The following is a 16,565-nucleotide window of genomic DNA, read 5'->3' on the forward strand; positions in this document are numbered from 1 at the left end:
TATTTAGCTAGTACATATAATAATAGCTTTCCAGGCCTTGGAATTTTTAAATTAATCAACAGTTGACATGACTTCTATCCTTGAAAAGCTGTATCAGCATTTCTGGGCAGATTCAGCAGCACCTGCCATCATGTCCTTCTCTGAGAACCTGACCTTGAGTAGACTCCTGGAAGCCACCCTGCCAGGTCCTCCTCCTTCGTTAAGGCTGCTCTTGGGTCTCTCTTGGGTTTCTCCTCTTCTCCCTGACCTCTTAATGTGCCAGTGTCCTGAGGCTCAATCCTAGATTCTTTCCTCTTCTCTCCCTACACTCACTCCCTTGATGAATTCATCTAGAACATTGGTTGTAAAGACAACATAAGATGAGACAGTATGATTATTTCAGGCTTGACATTTCAGCTGAACTTCAAGCTTGCATATCTAACTGCATATTTAACATCTAGGATTGCATGCATATCTAAGAGAAATCTCAAAAATTAACATGCCCCAAATAAAATTGTGTTTGTGCCCTGCCCAACAGATAACCAATTAGACCATCTCAATAAACGGTGCTTCATCCTTCAGGTTGTTCAGGCAAAACACTTTCTATCATTTTAAGTTCTCTCTTTCTGACACTTCACATATAATCCCTTAGCAAATCCTGTTAGGCCCACTTAAAAAAAAAAAAAAAGGCAGAATGTGAAAAATTATCTCAGCATCCCACACTCATATTCTACTCCAAGTGGTCACCCTGTTTCAGCCCTTAATTTTCCTGCTATCATCTCCTCTCCACTTTTTAAACTTATCAGGTCATGTCATCCCTCTGGTCAGAAACCTACAGTGGTTTACAATGTTTTTCTGAATAAAAACCAAAGTCCTTGCAATGGTCTATCAGACTGGGGCTCTTGCCACCCCAGAGATTCATGCCCCAGTACCCCCTTCTCCTTCACTCTGCACTGGTTGTACTGGCCTCATGGAACCACAGGCATAGTTCCACCACAGAAACTCTGCATAGTTCACTCCTTCACCTCCTTTAGAGGTTTGCTCAAATATCACCTCAGTGATGTAGTTCCTGCTTTTGTAGGAGAGAAGAATTTGCCACTCCAAAATATATTTCTCTAACATAATAATTATTTTAAGCTGGTTATTTTTAAGAACCAGCAGGCATAGGAGAAGCTCTGAAAACTGAGTAGAAGAGACATTTAGATTTATAGAGGAACTCTCTATTGTAAAGGTGTCTCCCTCTCTGTACCAGGAAGACAAGGATGACTCAATCTCTACAAACTCTTAACAATGAAGAAAACAATTACTTAGATCTACATAGAAACCTTGTCCTTGTGCTTTTCTTGGTTACTCCCATGACTGATTCTCCTATTGCTTTTAGTTGAGAATGGTATCTAAGGTTTTAGTTTCAGCCATTTTGGTGAGTTACTCGGTTCTCCCATATATATAGGACGGATACATGTTATTAAACTTTTGTTTTTCTACTGCTCATCTTTTTTACTTGATTATTAGACCAGCAAAGAACCTAGAAGGGTAGAAGAAAAAAATTCCCATCCCCACACTTTGTTTTTTCTCCTTAGCATTTACCATCATGCCATATACCATATATTTCTTATACTTAGTGTATTGTTTATATTCTGCCACTAGGAATTTTACCCTAGGAAAGAGAGCAGGAGTTTCGCGTGCTATGTGCACTGTATTCCCAGTACTGATAAGGTTACTGGGCACATGTGCTCAACTATTAAGTCTTGAATATTTTTGTTGTTAACTATTTTTTGATATTTTTCCAGTTGAAGATAGAGGTTGTTTCGGCCCTGCTGGTACCTAGGAGAAAGATTTCTAGTGTCTAATTAAGGTAAAACAAATAAAACCAGTAAAAATAAAATGAGCAAATTATAGTTCCAAATTGAGATTTAAAGAAGGGCTTGCTTCAAATAACTTGTAAGCTTTAAAGAACACATAGGCCATCTTCCTTTGAAAAATAGGAATGAAAGTAAGGAGACAGGAAGTTAGGAAGGAAGGAAAGCAGGTGTGTACACACGGGCACATGTGCGTGTGGACAAAGCGGAAGATGGGCACATGCTCAGTGAGTCAGGCTGACACCAGGAAACTGCCTGTCAGTCAATCCTGGGACCATGGATTGGCTGGAGTAGGCAGGGCCACTGCAAGGCAGCAAGCATTTTGGAATATCTAACCCTCTAAAGAAAGGAATTCACTCTCTTGGCTTGTGGGGCTCTCTTGTTCCTGCTTCCTTGCATTTGCCCTCATGTTTCCTCCACAGCGATGTGGCCCAGAAGACCCTCCATGCAATGGACTGGTGGACTGCAGTGGGGAATACAAGCTCCGGTAAGCTAGCCTCACGTTGGATTGGGCCGGGCTCCAACAGGGAGTGAAAACTCTGGACAGTGGCTCTGATTCCAGCTCTGCTACACCTCTTCCTTGAGGGAATGAAGGGAAATGGGTCTGTGGAAACGAAGGGGTTTGATTCCACAGAAGTGAAGCTTTCTACAATACCTCATCCTCCCATGCGAGTTTCAGAAAGTTGCTTTTCTTGGGGTATCACAAGAACCTCACGCCTACCAGCAACCGGTGGGGATGAGGACCTCTCCCCACTGATAACAGATCTAGCTAATGCATAAAATAGACACTGGCCCTCTAGAAAACTGAAAACCAAATGGATTTAGATGGTCAAAATCAACCCTAGAAGAGTATTATTTGTACAAGTGGAAAGGGCATATTTTTAAGAATCTCAATGACTAAACAATGATATATTTTTTAAATCTAATACATAAAGTGCTTCAGGTGTATTTCATATCTATTTTATAGAGAGCTCAGGATATGCTCTGAACATAGAAACAATAGGGTACATAAACAAGTCTTTAACATTCAAATAGACTAAAGTATAAAGTATTGTTCACTCTATAATTCATAGAATAATGATCTACATTAGAACAAACAGGAGTAATGCCATGTATTAATGAGCACAGCATTTCTGCTTCACCAATATTCTGTGTGCATTTGGTGTTATCAAGATGTTTAGTCAATAGCTGAAACATTTACCCGTAGCCAGTCAATTATAACCCCAGGAAATCAGCCACTGAATAAACTGTGCTATTAATTTTCCATCAGAGATTTGTGTTTGAATGACCATGCATTTCATAGATTTAAATACTGAAAGGCTAATTATCTCCAAGGTCCCATTGAGGAGACGGCATAGATTGCAATAAAAACCAATCCAAAAATTGCTCAAAATGATCTTCAGCTTTCAGTGCTAAAGAACACTTTCATTTCTCTGTTACACACACTAAGAGGATAGCACTTATACACAGTGTATTAACCTCCCAAAGTAATTTTCTTTCCCAAAACCTTAGAAAAATAAACCTTTAGCAGTTTCTTATACACATTCACTATTTTACAAAATATAAAGTAAAAGCTTATCTTCCTAATATGTTTGATATTCAAATTATTATTATTTTTTTTCCTTTTAAATGTCTTTCTCACAAAACACCCTAATTGTGAATAAACTGATATGGTTTAGTTTCTAGACTGCCAATATAAGAACCAGCAACTTTGTATCTTGAGGCATCTCTCTTTATAAATGCAACTGGCCTTCCCCTCTAAAGATGCTATGATACAGCCTGGCTGGCATGGCTCAGTGGTTGAGCATCGATCTATGAGTCAGAAGGTCATGGTTCGATTCCTGGTCGGGGCACATGCCTGGATTTCAGGCTCGATCCCCACTAAGGGGTGTGCAGGAGACAGCTGATCAGTGACTCTGTCTCATCATGGATGTTTCTCTCTCTCTCTCTCTCTCTCTCTCTCTCTCTCTCTCTCTCTCTCTCCCTTCCTCTCTGAAATCAATAAAAATGTATTAAAATAAAAATATTCTGATACATACACATAAAGAATAAAGTTTATAGGCACACAGTTTCATATATTTTCTTCCTTCCTGATGAAGGGGAACAGAATACACCACCCCAAGTTGTTCACATTGGCATGTGGATTATTTTGAGCTCAGAGCAATCAAGACCTAGCACTCAGGAAAAATTTGACCTCTCCCTTAACTACCTAAAAGAATTTAGATAGGAAGCCTGTACCAGGAAGAGAGCTATTAACAGAAATAACTTTTTTTTTTTTTTTTTTTTTTTATCTGAAAGACTTGTCTACATGGCAGGGCAAACATCTGTTTACCAAACATCTGTGTTCCTTATTCTCCTGTAGATTCCACTCCTCCCCTTGGAAGAAGCCCCAGGGCCCATCTCTTCCCTTAGCCCAGGATGGCATATAAACCTCAACTGCAGGGCTGCCTTTGAGTCGCATGTCTTCATGGGGCTCCCAGGCATACATAATTAACATTCTTTTTCTCCTGTTAATCTGTCTTGTGTCAATTTAATTATTAGCCCAGCCAAAGAACCTGGAAAGGAAGAAGGGAAATGTTTTTCTGCCCCTCCACTGCCTTCCTGACTTCTTTCCTTTCTTGTAAAAGGAACTATAAAGCTTGTTTCTGGGATTTTTTTTTCTTTCATACAGAACTCATAAATATGTGAATGGATTTTACCTTTCTTAAAAACAAACTACAACATGATAAGTAATGAAAAATTACATTTACTTTGGGGTTAACATTGACAATGAGTGGGAAAGTAAGGTAATGGCAGCATATTCTGCTATAGAAGCATGATATTCCAAGTATCCTGAACTATCCATTGCCTTACATGATTTTGATGGTCATTTTTTAAATATATATATATATATGTGTGTGTGTGTGTGTGTGTGTGTGTGTGTGTGTGTGTGTGTATTGACTGATTTCAGAGAGGAAGGGAGAGGGAGAGAGAGATAGAAACATCAATAATGAGAGGGAATCATTGATTGGCTGCCTCCTGCATGCTCCCTACTGGGGATGGAGCCCACAACCCGGGCATGTGCCCTTGGCCGGAATCGAACACAAAACCCTTCAGTCCGCAGGCCGACACTCTATCCACAGAGCCAAACCGGCTAGGGCTTGATGGTCATTTCTGAATGACTTGCTACTCAAATATTAGGTGGCCCGTTAATGAAGTGTTTTCATATACACCTCTATGAAGAAATTAGAGAGTCCTATATTACACCCAACTCACCTTGTAGTGATGATCAACATTCTCACAACCCAAGTTGCACCTCCATCTTTGTGTGTCTCTTGTAAGAAGGAGCATTGGCATGGCCACATCTTTTCAGCACATACCCTTTCATGTGACTTTTCTTTTCCCACCCTCAGTGCCCGCCCAGAAATTCCTTTAATGCAACAGTGTTTATTATAATTTTTCTCTCAGATGCCCACACATGCTACCACCAACAGAGACAATTCAACAACTTAACACATTTATAAAAACGCAGAAAGTACCTGGACATAGGCTCTGCAAGAGCGCTCCCTTTTCTGAAGCTGAATCCAATAAGACAGCAGATTAAACACGGAATAGAAAAAACAAGTTAGTGACAGAAGGAACAAGAAAAATAATAGAACACATCTACACAAAACACCTTATTTTGTTGAGCACCACTTTCTAGAAGAGAATGAAAGCTAAGCAGCAGCAAAATGTAAGCCATGGCTTGAAAAATAGTGGCCAACACCCTGTCAGAACAGCCCAAAGTGAAAACTGGATGGTGTAAAGCTGTTAATGATGGAAAGAAATCTTGGAATAAATTTAGTAGAAATTAGTAAAAATCAACATACTTCATTCATTGTGAATGATTAATTTCATATCAGGTTAGTTACTAATTCATGGGCCACAAATAAAGACATGAAGTTAAGTGACAAAAATTTAGAACCCATTTTTCAAAGATAGGATGTTGTTTGTGGTTTACAAACTATATAGATGTTTAATGTGCAACCACAAACTCTGTGTTCAAACATACAAAAGATTCTGTTTACCTGAAAAATAGAAATGCCCATTCAATTATGACTATTTGATTCTAAGGGACATATACCAAGAGGTAAGTACCTTCTGATTAAAAAAATATGAACAATATCCTGATTTATCACTGCTTTTATTTCCTAAAGAATTTCTTTTGACAGTTTTGACCAAATAAAAATTTATACATTGTAGAATCTTGTGTGTGGGATAAGAAGAAGCCTGTGTTTGTTTACTTATTTGCATATACAAGGATGTTTTACTGACCAAAAGGTTAATAGCAAGTCATGTTCAGTCCCAAACATCCCTACACCCCCCCGCCCAAGAAAAAGAATAATTAATAAGCTTGGATGACCTGTTTCAATAAATGACCCAATATTTTACAAATTAGATTGTGGTTTCCCTACTCTTTCCTATTTTTTTCCCTTTCGTAGCCTTGATTGTTGATGGAGAAAATTACTCAGTTTTAAGAAGCAGTTACTGTGATGCCTTTTGTGTGGCGAACACTGAACTTTTTAATGCATGCATTCTTCATGAGCATAGAGCAGTTACTCCTCTAAAGAATTAAGTGAGGAATGAGTGCGAGCAAGGTAATTGCCAGTGCTGTCATTTGGGTCATTGACTCGCATCTCGGCTTTGCAGGACTCTAAAACCCTCCAGAATTTCAATGGTGGAGCACAATTAATTTGTAAGGAGTTGGCTTTGCAAATATGATGGGTTATAACTGCCTCAGGGAACAGTGGGAGTCATAGGAAATGAAAATAAGACAGCAAGCATGTGAATAACCTTTGCCCTCCCATCTCCTTACCCCACCATGCAAATTAACATATGACAGACCACATTATATAAACAACTGAAAAGAGCCAAATGGGGGGGGGGGGGGGGAGGAGGAAGGAGCGCATTAAAAAGCTTCCCAGATGGAAATTTGCCCATTATGTCGTTATTTGATATTCAGAGGCGGCAAGCTGATTAGCTGTAGCCAGTTAGAAAATGACATTAATTGCCAGCTTTACCTGATACTGTCAGACAGCAGCACCATTTTTAAATAAAGATACAAAGTATCGCTATAACAAGTAATGTTATGGATATGTAACATTAATAGAAACTACTACTTGCAGTACATTATGATAACAATAGCTGGCAGCAATATTCATTAATAGCATCCAGTCAGCCTGGGTAATAACACATTAAAATCACAGCATGCCCAGATTACACAGGCAACTGTGGAGCATATTCTACCAGGGGCTTGGTTTGATTTTATCATGGATTTAAGTGACAAAAATAATTCCTTTATGCTCAGCATGAAAAAAAAAAATTCTAATAATAATTTGTATCTAGAAGATACAACTGAGTATGTTTTCTGGTGCTGAAATTGCACAAAAGTCTTTAGGCTTTCCTATACCATACCATCACTACTGGAAAATTTTCTTCCATCTTAATGGGTGAGACCCTTAGCTTAACAAGACACGAAGAAGAACTAAATCTATTTATTTTAAAGACCATGCTGAGAAAGTTGCTTTTCATTCTAAAGGGGAATGTTCATTTAGTGAATTCCATGAAGGAATTCCTGTCAGTGACAAATTCTTGCTTTTTAAGTAGTAAGATTATCATATGCGAGGCTTTAAAATCCATTTTCAGTAACTGATCTTCTCTACTACACAAATATTGTCCAGGAACACAAGTCATTTGACAGCAGCAATTCTAATTATTTTTTATCATGAGGTTAATTCACCCTGTGATATTTTGTTACATCAGTTATATTACTTAAAATTTGTAAAATAGATTTTATATATTTATGTAAATAAAGTATTTAGCTTATACCGTATATAGGTTATATACAATATACATATAAAATGTCTATGTGTATGCAATGTACACATATATATTTATATATAAAATGCAGGTTTTCTGAAATTTATAAAATGAATTATTTTCATTATTTACAATTCAAATTTGCTGAAATACAATAAACCTTTTAAGGTAGTTATATACCATTAAAATATCAAAAGGAAATAAAAGTGAAAACCTAGTTATCTGCCCCATGAGTTTTGAAATGTAATATTAATTTGATTAAATTATTTGATTTTTAAAATATATGTAACGAATTGCTAACATCCTTTCTCAGTGTCACTATTTTCTAAATATCTACTAATTGATTAGACATTTGTTTTATTGTTAATTATTTTAATATAAAAATTTGAAAGGAAAAAGTAGAAACAAAATAAATTGCATTTATTGATTTTGTGTTTAGCACACAGCACAGAGTAAACATTATGAAAAATAGAATTGTAAATTCAAAATCTATATGGAGAGGTTATTTATTTGGTGGGGGGCGGGGAGTTAAAAGCTAAACAGGGCCATAATTATAATGAAGTAGTGAACTGAATTGTCTATGCAACTAGCAGTGCACTTTAGGATGATCTGATTTTATCTGAAAGAGCAATGAACCAAGGAAGTCTCACTGCCTTTCCTGCAGCTTTAAAGGTGGACATAACTGAGGTCTTTACCTTGTTCAAGCTGCGCGCAGCACTATCCTTTCCACCTGGAGTCAAGTTCCGGAGCTGGACATCCAGGAGGCCTACCAGCTGATCCATGGCGCGGACAGAGTAGGTGATGTCGCCAGCATTCAAATGATTTCTTGTTTGTTCAGCCAGCTCTCTAGCAATGTTGGCAGCTGTCTCTCCAGATTTCAACTGCAATTTTGAAAGCAGAATAAGAAGGAAAGCCATCTTAAATAAGCAATTTTATTGGTCTCTGTGGATAACTGTTTTGCATAGAAGTTATAATCATTGAGCCAAGAAATAGTTATTCAACTCCATCTTCATCTGGAACATTCCCGGAGTTTTCCTGCTAATCCATTTTTTTTCCCCTCCCTACTGTACCTGACTTGAAATTCATGTCTTTATGAAGCTCCTCCTGAGGAATCTTACTTCAAAAACTTGTTCTCACCTTAATTAGCCATTTGGGGGGCTAAGTCTATTTGCCATATTATTTTTCTCTGTGAGTTTCTAAATTGGATGTTGATGAGTTTGCATTATGAATCCCAACCATATTCTAAGTTCTCAGAGGTACGGACATTTTCCATTATGCCTAATTTAGAACTTAGTATACAATGAATACTCACAGGCTGCTAACACTGTGAAAATTTTATTCTAAATAAAATCTCTGCTTTTCAAAGTGGTCTTCATCTTCTTTCCTACTTAATAAGATATTTTGCTCCCAATGCACTAGGTAGCAAATTATTGCTGTTTCTAGCATTTTTCTTTTCTGAAACTGTATGCTAACTTTTAAAGTCTATTCTACAAGAATGGATCAAATTGCCAAAAAGGCAAAGATATTCAAAGAGATAAAGGCTAATCCCATAATCATGTGAACAAATCAGATGGCTCTAGGTAACAAGAAGATAAAAATATCTTGCTCTATTATAACGTAAACTAGAGGCCCAGTGCATGATTGAATCATGCACGTGTAGGGTCCCCTACACGCTTTCGCTTTTGATCACGGGGGAGCTGGGTGCCTGTCCGCTGGTGCACTAGGCCTTTCAGAAGCCTCTGGCGTGGCGGAGGCTTCTGAAAGGCCTGGTGCACCAGCGGACAGGCACCCAGCTCCCACGCTTTTGCTTTCAATCGCAGGGGAGCTGGGTATCTGTCCACTGGGGGTGCACCAGGCCTTTCAGAAGCCTCCGGTGTGGCGAAGGCTTCTGAAAGGCCTGGTGCCTGAGCGGACAGACACCCAGCTCCCACGCTTTTGCTTTCGATCATGGGGGAGCTGGGTGCCTGTCCGCTGGTGCACCAGGCCTTTCAGAAGCCTCTGCCCCGCCGGAGGCTTCTGAAAGGACTGGTGCCTGAGTGGACAGGCACCCAGCTCCCCCGCTTTTGATGGTCCATGGTGGGACATGAGCTCGCTGCCCCAGAGGCCCCTTCTGTGCCGCAGCACAGCCATGGCGCAGACGCTGAGCTTGAGCCGCCGCTGGCGACGTGAGCTCAGCATCCTGCTGGCCCAGTCGGCCACCCCGGCCACCCCGAGTCCCGCCCCCCCGCGCCTCCTGGCCAATTGCGGGCATAGCGAAGGTACGGTCAATTTGCATATTTGTTATTATTAGGTAGGATATATTATTATTATTATTATTATTATTGTCAGTATTTAGAAAAAGTGTGTGTGTGTATGTGTGTGTGTGTGTTTCTCCTTTTTTTAAAGTACAGTCCAATACAGATCTTAGGATCACAAATGGAAAGGTCCTCTCTTTTTAGGGCAATCTCTCTAATGGATATTCAGAAACCCATAAAGAGCACAAATAAAACTCCTAGTTGTGCCCTAGCTGGTTGGAACATCGTCCAGTGCACTGAAAACCAGCTGATTCCGGGTCAGGGCACATGCCCAGGTTGTGGGTTTGATCCCCCGAAAATGATCAATGTTTCTCTCTTTGTCTCTCCCTCTCCCTTCCTCTCTCTCTAAAAAATTCAAAACAACAACAACGGTGAACAAGATGGTTCCCAATAACATAAGGAGCTTACATATCAGGGAGGAATGGCTGTTACTAAATTAACTGCAGAAGTGTTTCACTTCCGTCTGATGGAGTGCAATACAGAATCCTGGTTTAAGGGCATTTTAATCTGGTGCATGACGTTAGGGAGTGATTTAGGAAATGCTTCTCCAAGGAAGAATGTTTCTCCTGGGGTGGAAGGGGAAAGAAGAGATTAGGTTGAGATGAGGGTGTGGCCCTCCAGGCAGAGCGAGCAGCTTTGAGAAGGGAGGGACTTGGAGGCTCAGGGGAAGAGATGAAGGGCACGGGGCACTGCAGTGGGTGTAAGCAGCTGGGGAGGTGAGCAAATCCTGAGCAGGATTCAGAGAACTGTGCTAAGCGCAAGGAAAGGTCCTTAAGTGTCTACACAATTAAGGAGTGGCCTAATGAGATTTATACTGAAAACCAAACCCAGGAGTTAGAGGGTTCAGGGTGAAGGAAAGGAGGCCTACTGTGAGGCCAATGGGTAGCAGCTGTTGTGATGAGGGGAGCAGCGGAGATTTACAAATACCTGGAGAGGCCTGCTGTGGGGTTGGAGATGGAATGGGATGGAGGGGATGGCACCCAGAGCTATGCCCAGGCTTCTCCTGTCCCTAACTCAATGGTGGTGCCCTAACTAGATTCTCCCATAGCCTCTGTCACCTGGACGTTCATGGCTCAGGTACAGGTTGCTTTTCCAGACCAGGCCTTTACTGACCATATTCTTCCCACTGGCAGCCGGAAGCTATTCTACTGTCTTTCTGATATTCCTATTTCCTCTCTCACCACTGTTGTTATGGACTACAATGACCTTATTTCCAGCCAAAAATACACATGTATCTTTTAAAAATACACATGTTTTCATTTATTTCAGAGAGGAAGGGATATATATATATATATATATATATATATATATATATATATATATATATATATAATGAAATAATCATTGATGGGCTATGAGCCCGGGCATGTGCCCTGACAGGGATTCGAATCGTGATCGCCTGGCTCATAGGACAACAATTCAACCCCTGAGCAACACCAGCAGGGCTATACACATCTCTTTAATTTGCCTCAAGTCTTCTATGCAAGAGGGCGAGCTTGAAATAAAGTTATTCTACATACCCTAGCTTACAGACATCGTTAAAATGTCTAGCTCTAACATTTCTTTTACTAAACTCTACTAAAATTATTTCTCAGAAATAAGCACATGCACACTGAGAAATCTTATGAGTTTTCGGAGGATTAGTAAACTAATGCTTATAGGTACTGAAATGGTGGGATTATAGCTAGGATTAAATTAGGTGAGGGGAAACCCTGCAGCTTTAGTTAAGTATAATAATTATAACAGAGATGGAGAGTATTTACATTTCAAATATTTACACAAGTGAAAACAATTTTCTTTTAAATAAGCTTGACACTTTATGAGATTTATTACATCAAACATTAATTGAGTGCCAAAACAATTTAGAAAAGCGTTACTCCTAGTGTTTTAAGTGTATGGCTGCTATTTCATTATTCTGCTATAAATTTAAGTCAAGTAGGTATGTAAACAAATGCTTCTATCTTACAATTGAAAGAAGGTTAAATAAGTTTCAAGTCTTGAAAAGTCCACCAAGCTCTGATAAAATTAAGAAGCAATTTATTTTCCTTTTGTATTAGATCTACGGAGTGAAAGGAGTGGGAAAATTACAACCTAGGTCCGTGGTCGGCAAACTGCGGCTCGCGAGCCACATGCGGCTCTTTGGCCCCCTGAGTGTGGCTCTTCCACAAAATACCACGGCCTGGGCGAGTCTATTTTGAAGAAGTGGCGTTAGAAGAAGTTTAAGTTAAAAAAATTTGGCTCTCAAAAGAAATTTCAATCGTTGTACTGTTGATGTTTGGCTCTGTTGAGTAATGAGTTTGCCGACCACTGCCCTAGGTGATAGGATTCAACCTAGTCTTTCAGGGCAAATAACGGGCTTACTTTACATTGTAAAACAGCAGCAGTATTTTTGAGATCTGCACACCCTTCTTTTAAAATTACAGGAAGAACCCCATTTCTCCCAAAATCTGTCAGTAGCTTGTGTACAAACAAAAGAGATGCTTCAATTTGCTAGAAACGGAAAGACTATTTCCCAGTGCCAATTCAGGCATTGCTTTTCGGTATAATAGTTGGACCAAGTAATGAAGTAGGAAGCACACCTCCTTTTACGTGTAAATATGGAAGCTATTTAAAACCATAACCCCATAGAATTCTACACTGAAAAATACTGGAGAGATTATACAATGCAATAAACTCTTTAAAGGTTTCCAAACCAGAAAATATAAACTCCTTTTTTGAAAATCTGAGTCTAAGCAAGAGATGTAGCTGAAGTCGGAGACTGTGATTTTGGTAAGCAGTCATTAAGAAAGGGGAGACATAGGATACTTTGCCACATAGGTTTGAGAAGACAGAGCTCTGATTTAATTGGTTGGCTTTCAATAAAAATGGGAAAATATTTTTTAAAACATTAATATGAAGATGTATCTATGTTTCCATACATCCATTTATTTTTACCTGCCTTTCCTTCTATGCATCCTATCATCCATGTATCCCCCCACCTATCAGTCTTCCTGCCCCCCCTCTCCCTCTATTGTTGCTAGGGTGAAGGGAGCTGTACAATTTTTGCCTTTCCCTTTCTGTATAAATTATGCTTTAAATTTCATCTCTCCTTCACAAAGGTATTCTAGCTAGTTTGTTTGTAATAAATTTCTTCATGATAATTCTCACTTTTCAAGGCTTACATTTTTCTCTAGTGAAATGTAATCTACTCTCTATTACCACACAAAGTTTAATCTATAATGCCACCAGTATGTAAGTGGCCGGAATTAATTTGTGTGTTAGAAACCATCAAGATACTTTGCCTGTTTTCTCCCGCCTGGCCTGACTGCAAGGGAAAAAGCATAGCTCAATTCTTAGCAAAAATGAAAATATAAAGTGTGCTCTTCCCAAGTAAAGTAAGTGTCCGGGTCCATTTATTTGTATACTTGTTGTCTATAATGCCTGAATATGTGAGTCAACAGTATGATCCTCCACATGGTATAGACGCAAACTGAGCCAGAGCTGTTCTTTCCTTTAATGTCCTCAGGACTCCTCAGAGTACCATGAAGCCATAAAGGACGTGCCTCACACTCCAGGTTACATTATCCCACAATCCCTTGGGCAGGAGAACCTGAATACACTGTTTAAAGAAGAGAATGACCCTCTCCTTTCTTTTTTTCATCTATGCTTTCATTGGGGATGAAAAGTGTTCCTTTTCTTTCTTTCTTTCTTTCTTTCTTTCTTTCTTTCTTTCTTTCTTCCTTCCTTCCTTCCTTCCTTCCTTCCTTCCTTCCTTCCTTCCTTCCTTCCTTCCTTCCTTCTTTCCTTCCTTCCTTCCTTTCTCTTTAATTGTGATTTTACTAGAGGCCTGGTGCACAAAATTCATGCATGGGGAGTGTCCCTCAGCCCAGCCTGCACCCTCTCCAATCTGGGATCTCTCTCACAATACAGGACTGCTGGCTCCTAACCCCTCGCCTGCCTGCCTGCCTGCCTGATAGCCCCCTAACTGCTCTCCTGCTGGCATGGTTGTCCGCAACTGCCCTCCTCTGCCAGCCCAATTGCCTCCAACTGCCCTCCCCTGCAGGCCCGATTGCCCCCAACTGCCTTCCCCTGCGGGGCTGAGGGGACTGGGAGCCGTCATCCTGTGGCTGTGGGCGCCGCCATCTTGTGAGAGTGTGGCAGTCAATTAGCATATCCCCTCTTTATTAGATAGGATTGTTTTCAGAGAGAGGAAGGGAGAGGGAGAAAGAGAGAGAAATATCAATGATGAGAGAGAATCATCGATGGGCTGCCTCCTGTACACCCCTTACTGGGGATCGAGCCTGCAACCCTGGCATTCGCCTTGATCAGGAATCAAACTGTGACTTCCTAGTTCATAGGTTGATGCTCAACACTGAGCCACACCGGCCAGGCTGTTCCTTCACTTTAAAAGACTGCAGTTCACAGAACTACAATCATCGTGGCAGGAAGGAGGAGGAGGAATGAATCATTAAAGATGCCTGTTTCACTTTTTTTCCAATATGACATTTACAAAATCCATTAGAGAAATTAGGGAGGCCAGAGCAGAGGACAGGGATGGGACAAGGGAAAGGAAGAAGGGAGGAGGTGGAGTGAAGGGAGAAAGGAAGAGTGGGTGATGGCAACGAGAGGTGGGGCAGGAGAAGGAGCTAATGGTGAGACAGGATGGGTACTTTCCCTTTGTTAGTTCAAGGCCATTTTTGTCCTCCTCTATCCTGTTCTCTGCCTTAGAAGGTGGACTTATGCGTACTTTATTAAGAATGCCCCTCTTGTGTGGCTTCCCCTGGGGTTTGGCCAATGGGGAGGCTGGGAAGGAGAATAAACAAGGAGGGAGAGTGAGGTCAGAGATTTACTCCCCTACATCTCTTTTTGAAAAAGTGCTTGAGGCGAGGCTGTGTCTCTTGTCTATAGTCATCTTTCGTCTCAAGGACACCCTACTGCCAACTTTTCATCATTCCTTGGACCCAGCAACCGCAGGCCTGGGTTAGGAATAGCTCTACTCCTATTATTAGCCCTGGGCTCCCGATCAGTCTCTTGCAGTTCACCTTCGTGCTCCCAATACCACTGCAAACCCTCTTCCATCTGTTTATTGTCTGGACTCTGTCCCTGAGGGCGGAAATGAGCAAAGGTATGAATTTGGAGGAAGATGCTTTGGAGAAAAGGGAGAGAAAATACAGGTAAATAACTCCGTGAACACTGCATACTCATTATATTGGAAGTTTCCAATGTGAATGTCTAAAAGTGTTGGAGCTTTGTGGCAAAGAAACTTGTGCAAATAGCATTTATAGTCAATGAGTAGCATAAACATTTGGAGGTGCGAGGGACACTCCAGGCAAAAGGGTAGAAAGTGAAGAGAGACTAGGTCAGTGAGTATGTGATAGAGAGGCGATCGTAATTCATTCACAGTTGGGGTGGCGGAGCACGATGTCTGGGTAAAGGCAGAGCCAGCTAAAATACCAGCTAACACTGACCTTGGGTTAGTTACATAAGCCGATTTGTGTGCACCAAAGCCTCCTGTTATACTTTTGAAGATTTTATAAATGTATAATCAAGCTAAGGTAACATTATACATTCCAATTGCCTACATTCTATAATCCTAATAAATTTATAACCTAGCATAATGTTGGAGCTCCATAGGATTCAACAGACATGCTCTGGCAGAACAAAACATATTTGTTATAAAACAAAAGCACCCCATCCATAAATCAAATGGGCAACAACAGCTGTCTGGCCTCTGTAAGGAATTATCTCTTTTGTCATAAGATTAGCAGGTCTGCGGAGGAAAGAAAAGAATTAAGCATCATTAAAGTCACCCAGTAATTTCTGCAATGAAATAGTCCAACCATATTCAGGAATTGTCTTGAAAACGACTCAGCTTTCTAGGTGAATTATTACCAAATTAATATTAACCCCTGGGCTAAGTATGTAGGGAGTATTTTTTAAAAGACGCTAATGTAAGGAGATAGGCTACTGAACTCTTAATCTGATCACATCCAGCCAGAGTTATTCACCCTGGGGTCTGAGCTACACTGTAATAAAATCAAAGGACATAAAAACTGTGGCAGGAACAGTGCTGAAATTGGAGGAGCATCATTATGAATAGCAACAAGGATGGAGATGCATATGTAAGAGGGTAACTAGAGTCAATGTAACCACTGTTCTTCCATGATTTAGGGTAAAGAGATAGTTATGGCTCATCTGCTAAATGATCTACTGGGTAAGATATTTATGGATTATTATACAGTATATTATTGAGGATCAGCCTAGTTAAAAACAAATAGAGGAAAGAGCAAATGGCACAGACAGGCTTTTAGTAAGGCCATCATTTGTAATATTTCTCAGGAAAAATATCTTTCATAGAAATTCCTTAGCATAGCTAATGTGCCATGGAAGGTCTCTCCATTTTGGGAGTGCATAAATCCACACAAATTGCTATAATAAGGATTCATCCCATAGTCCTTTTGGCATAAATGCACATCTGGTCTCTGTTTGTAATGAAATCAATGCAAAGCCCCACAGTGCATTAATAATAAAAATGTTCGACATATTGCAACCAAATAAGCTCTGCAAACTTGAGTCTGCAAAAGGCTGTCACACGTGTGTATACTTTTAACACTGA

At 40.2% G+C, this 16,565-nt stretch overlaps 1 protein-coding gene across 9 annotated transcripts in view; it reads right to left on the bottom strand.

The window, feature by feature from the left end:
* The window catches only part of ADGRL3 (adhesion G protein-coupled receptor L3), a 761,705-nt gene that overhangs the window by 122,643 nt on the left and 622,497 nt on the right, over positions 1-16,565 (bottom strand). For 5 of the 9 annotated variants that reach the window (XM_079770921.1, XM_079770927.1, XM_079770925.1 and 2 more), the window contains 2 exons: positions 8,372-8,557; positions 5,357-5,395 (listed from right to left, as the gene is read on the bottom strand). In XM_079770921.1, the coding sequence (XP_079627047.1) occupies positions 5,357-5,395; positions 8,372-8,557 (225 nt within the window). The remainder of the gene's footprint in view (positions 1-5,356; positions 5,396-8,371; positions 8,558-16,565) is intronic. The other 4 variants (XM_079770928.1, XM_079770926.1, XM_079770924.1 and 1 more) reach the window with 1 other exon arrangement.

The sequence above is a fragment of the Cnephaeus nilssonii genome (genome assembly GCF_951640355.1).
Source record: "Cnephaeus nilssonii genome assembly, chromosome: 1".
In the NCBI taxonomy this organism is placed as follows: domain Eukaryota; kingdom Metazoa; phylum Chordata; class Mammalia; order Chiroptera; family Vespertilionidae; genus Cnephaeus; species Cnephaeus nilssonii.